The sequence below is a fragment of the Gavialis gangeticus genome, unplaced genomic scaffold (assembly GCF_001723915.1).
Source record: "Gavialis gangeticus isolate Ggan-Ray unplaced genomic scaffold, GavGan_comp1, whole genome shotgun sequence".
In the NCBI taxonomy this organism is placed as follows: domain Eukaryota; kingdom Metazoa; phylum Chordata; order Crocodylia; family Gavialidae; genus Gavialis; species Gavialis gangeticus.
The window spans coordinates 54,939,418-54,944,511 of NW_017729025.1; the positions used below are offsets into that span (position 1 = coordinate 54,939,418).

Here is a 5,094-nt window from a genome sequence, read left to right on the forward strand (position 1 = left end):
TGATAATCCCATTTTACTCTGTTCCTCACACTCTTAGGCTCCAGTGTACTTTTTCTATAGACATGGCTACCTAGGTCAGGTCAGATCAGTCCCAAGACTGCTGCAACTGTTGGGGCACCTTAGATGCTGTAACAACCCCCTTTACTCTGATGATGTTAGTTGAGTTGTTTTGCATCACTGGTGATTCTTCAGGCAGAGTAACCTGGTGGCACCCATCTCCTCTTCAGGTATGGATGACCGTTGGCTTGCAGGGAGCTCATAGGTCTTGTTTTTTTAGTCCTGCTGGGTGTCCACATGCTCTCCTCACCCAGACAAGCCCAAGTTGGGGTGCTGGTGTACTTGGTGACAACCCAACCATGGAACAGGCGGTACTGGTTTACATGGTAAGATAGCAGACCAAGAGAGGCCTGGCCTGACAGGGACATGGCTACTTACCTCATTAAATTCTCTAGAAGGAAAACTGGGAGATTTGGCAGGTGGTAAAGCACGGGAGGCAGTTTGGAATTGTACAATAAGTACATTAGCTGGATGTTTGGGCTACAGGATCACCAGTGAAACTGCTGATATTAATACTGGAAATATTATTTCTAAGTTACAAAGCAAACTACCCAAACAAGACAAATAGGGGAGTTTGCTCCTCTCAGCTTTTATTTCAGGCAGAAATCACTGTATCAGTGACACCTGGGTCACATTTTCAAGGTTCTCTCAACAACCATAAGAGCCAGAAACATAATTCTTTTCAAATGAAAGCTCAGCTGTTGGAGTGCAATTCAGCTGCAAATTTCTTAGCTGCAGCGTCATGGAACAGAGTGCCATAGCAATGGTACTAGCTCATCTAAACTAGTAATGTATGTGCTCCGCAAAGACTTCTGAAGCACAGGAAAAAGAATCGGGTTATTCCCTGAGACAGCAGCCCCTTGAGAAACCCTTTTGGATTAAGCAATCGCTGACTGGGGAAGTAAGATTTGAGAAGCCAAGTCCATAGGACTTTACTAGGAGTCTTCCTTCTGAGACATTCTACATCAATTGATGGAGTTTACTGCTCAGCTAATTTTGAGACCTCAATTTACCTTCTCTGAACAAAGGGTATTTTGTGCAAGACAGAAAAATAAATTGAAAGACTGTTCCAGCCCTTCAAAGGCCAAACTCAAAATAACAGCACTCCCTTGAGTCAAAGCAATGGGGCTCTGAAGTCTCCTCTCAACCCAGTTTCTAGGTAACCTTCATTTTCAACTCAGCTCCATTTAGCATAGCCTTTTATTAGCAGCTTGGGAGAAATTCATTCCCTTCCTAGCTGACCCCAGGCTGCAGCTATGCTCTTTCTTGCTGGATGGACAGCCTCTTCCCTGACAATTCTTAGAGAAGGTTCATGTAGTACATTACCTCTCCACTCAGCTCTTGTGGTCTTTGGGACTGGCACTCACCTGTGGGGTTTGTGCTGGGCTCACAGGATGCAGCACTGTTAAGGCTGTTCTGGAATCCATTCAGATGCCCTTCTGTAGAGGTCACCCTAACAAGCAAAAACAGTTGATTAGACCGTGCTAAGCATGGAAGTTACCAAGCCAGACCAAAGCTGCCTGGAGGGTTACTAGGTTGTACAGCTTTATTGGTGCTCAGGAATGGTAGCCAAGAAACCATGCTCGAATGTGGCAAGAACTGAGCAATGCTAGCAGACAGCTCCAGGAAGGCAGAGAGACCAGAGCCTACTAGCACCTGCAAGAGCTTACTATGGGTGACATGCAGCTGCTCATCCTGGGTGCCCCTAAGGCTGACTGATGGAAGAAAGAGTTGAGAGGTTAAAAAAACAGCATGTGGTTCTAAGCTGTCAAGCTGCTTTGAAGAACACACAGTAGTTCTGTGGGTTTCCTAATATTCAGTGACCAGAAGCAAAAGGGAACATCTCTGGTGGGGCAGGTAGGGGACCAACAGTGAACATTACATTCAGAGCTAAGCTCAGGATCTTACATCCTAAACCCAATAGAAGCAGCTCACAAGTGCAATGAGCTGGTAGTCCTCTTCAGCCTTGGAATCCAAGATCTAGCAAAAGCATCCAATCCCTACTAGCCCAGTGAAAGGCATAAGGTAAATTTCTCTGCAGGCCCTGCTGCAAAGGATTTGGGAAACAGTGTCAGATCCAGATTGCTTCAGTAGGAACCTAAATGGGACTTAAACAGAACATAGCTGCCCAAGTAAAAAAAAAAATCTCCATATGTTCTAAAGTGAGCTAGTCTGAGCACCCAGAGAGAAACTAGCTGCCTCTCTCTCTCATGAAAATAGATTAACTTAACTAACTCACTTTGAGGAGTCAAATCAGATGATCATAACAATCCATTTTGGCCTTGAGATTTATTAATTTATTCTCTGCTCAATCTCAGGCCTTCTGTCTCTCGATTCAACATCTGGGCCTTCCTGCCTCTGTTTCTGATTGCTCCAGAATTCCGCGTTCACACTCTTGGCTGCAATCCTGTCTCTCCCTCCACCTACCCTGCTCCATTGAATTGGTTGAGAGTTACTCCCAGCTCTGCCCAATGAAAGTGTTGTAGTCTCCAATCCCCATATGATGCCCTGATGACTAACAGATGCAGGCACACGTGCAGTTTCTGAAGTGTTGACTGAAACCCTTTTGCCTTTAAATTTCAAAGTCAGCAAGTTCCCAGTAATCCAGGTGCTCTTGGCAGCTGCATGGCCAGTGACGAGAACCTGGATTTTATTTTGGTTGGGTATGTATGAAATTGAAGTTTGGAAGAAGAGGCAGTCTGATATCATATTTGCATGGCAGAATCATCTCAGAGCAGTCACAATTTTAAATGCTACCATCAAATAAATGCTGATACCCATGGATATTTTCTCTTAGGGACAGCTTTGGACCTCATATGCACATAGTTTCTCTTACTGCTCATGCTGCATAGTCCAGTCAGAAGCAGAGAATCCAGATGAGCTCTTTCTGTCCGTTATTTTATAGGTGACAATGCACTCCTTTCCCTGGTTAACCTTTGAGCCTCTTTGCTGTAATTTATTCCCGGAAATGTTATAAATGGAAACTAATGGGTCAGGAGGGATAGGACTGACACCAGCAAACTCGCATCATACACAAGCTGAGGTTTGACAAAAGGACAGTACCAGATGTGAAGAGCCATTGCCAGAGAGGCTTGTTCCTCTTTGTTGCTCTTGGACAGGGTGTCTCTGTATATGCATCCATGTGTATGATATAAAGGCTGGCCAGGGGCTAAGAGATGCAAGCCCAGTGAGCCCAGCTGTGTCAGGGTGTTAAATCAAGACACTTCTCTCAGATGCACTGCTATAGCTGCCAAAATATGTCTAAGGGTCAGGCAGCCTGTTTAACCCAGATGCTCAAGAGCTAAAACAACGTGTGTGCCTCAGTGGCAAAAAGCGAAAGGGGTCCTAATAACAGCCACACACTTACTCTGCTGCTGTCTTCTCCACAGTGGGCATTCTGCTTGTGTGAGAGAGACACCCAGCACACTTGAGACATTTTACATCTGCCGGTGAATAAATAAACACTAGAAGGATAGGATTCAAAACAGAACCACAGCCATTTGCAGAACTCTCCCTGTGGTCACTTCCTCTGCTTTTTGCACATCTGCCAGGGTTGGCCCAGCCTACTCTAAAACATCTGGCTCCTGCCATATCAGATTGCAGTTAGGACTCCACCAAGCTCTGGGATAGATTGCTGAGGCCTGACAAAAGGCATCATCTCTTCCTTGTTTTTGTGTTAATTATGATACTGCAGAACTTTTGGACCGTCTGCAGATATTGCTGGTCCCATACAAAATGAATTCAGAAAAAGATTAGTAATGCAGGAGGATTCCATTATTTTATCCTATGTCTACATGATATAATGGCTATCTTCTTTCTTCTGGCCCACACCACTATTAGCTACAGGGAAACATTCACTTACAGCAGGTGCCCAAGTGGGAGTGCTGGGAAAATACATTAACACAGAAGGTCTATGTATGCCATGATGGTTAACATTATCAACTGCTGCAGAGCTACAGCTAGCAAAAAACTTGTTCCAGCCTCTACCCACGTTCCTTCTCCATTGGCACCACAAATTATCTTCTACTTGGCTATTTCTCAACCTTAACTGCCAGAGTCAAGTGTGGAGTCCTAGAGACCAGTATGAATTTGTAGTGTTAGCAAGGAGAATTCTCTCTCTTTGTGGTTGAAGCACTTCATCTAGGAATTACTGAGACAAAAAAATATGGAGCTACATGAGACCCTTGCATGGAGTCATATTTCCAAGTAGTTAAAACGTAAACAGTTCCTTTCAATGCCCATATCTTTTTCCACAGCTTAATGTGGTCACCACTTATCGACTTTGTTCGTTTAATAAGGAGTCTGTTTTGGACACAGTCCACAACAAAGATAACCTTCTCCTTTTACAAGTTGGGAGACTGAGTAAATAAAAAAAAGAACATACTCATCCTCCAAGCTGATGGTCTTTCTCCCTGATCCCTTACTTATCTGGTTGTTCCATTACTTTTTGCTTTCATGTGCTAAGCAGGGCAGCTTCCCAATTTAGATAGTTTTTGTATTAGTCAGTAATATTCATCTTCAGAATTTCAATCTTTTTTTTTTTTTTTTTTTTGCAGAAGTTTCTAACTTTTCTCCTTCCCCTCATTTTTTGTGTACCATGTGTACTGGCTAGAAGTGAGATGATAGTGCTTGCAAGGAAGAGGTGGTTCACAGACAAAATTGATCCCAGTTTGTATTTGCAGTCTTGTCTCTGGAGGAAGTGCTACAAACAACTTTGAGAAGATCCTATTAAGATACTAAACAAAGTTCCAAGGTGTAAAAAAGCAGAGAAAGAGAGAGAGAGACTTAGAAAAATTATAAAGAAAAGTCACAGAACCATTAATATTGGAATGGAGAAAATAAAGCACAACTTCAGTCACAACTTCAGTGAATGCTAGTCAGTTTATTCCAGGAAAATGAGATCTCCTGGGAGGAAGGAGGCCTGGAAAGCACTCAAGTCGGAGTTAGGGATGATAGTGAATAGCAAATTAAGGTAAACTGGAAAAAGTAATGTGCCAGCCAAAAAGCCAGAGCTACAGTGTGTGTGTGTGTGTTGGG

General features: G+C 43.5%; 1 protein-coding gene across 1 annotated transcript in view; it reads right to left on the minus strand.

Moving 5' to 3' along the window:
* The window catches only part of TTLL5 (tubulin tyrosine ligase like 5), a 218,412-nt gene that overhangs the window by 25,426 nt on the left and 187,892 nt on the right, over positions 1-5,094 (minus strand). Inside the window, exon 32 of the mRNA XM_019518782.1 lies at positions 1,425-1,510. Coding sequence (XP_019374327.1) covers positions 1,425-1,510 — 86 coding nt within the window. The remainder of the gene's footprint in view (positions 1-1,424; positions 1,511-5,094) is intronic.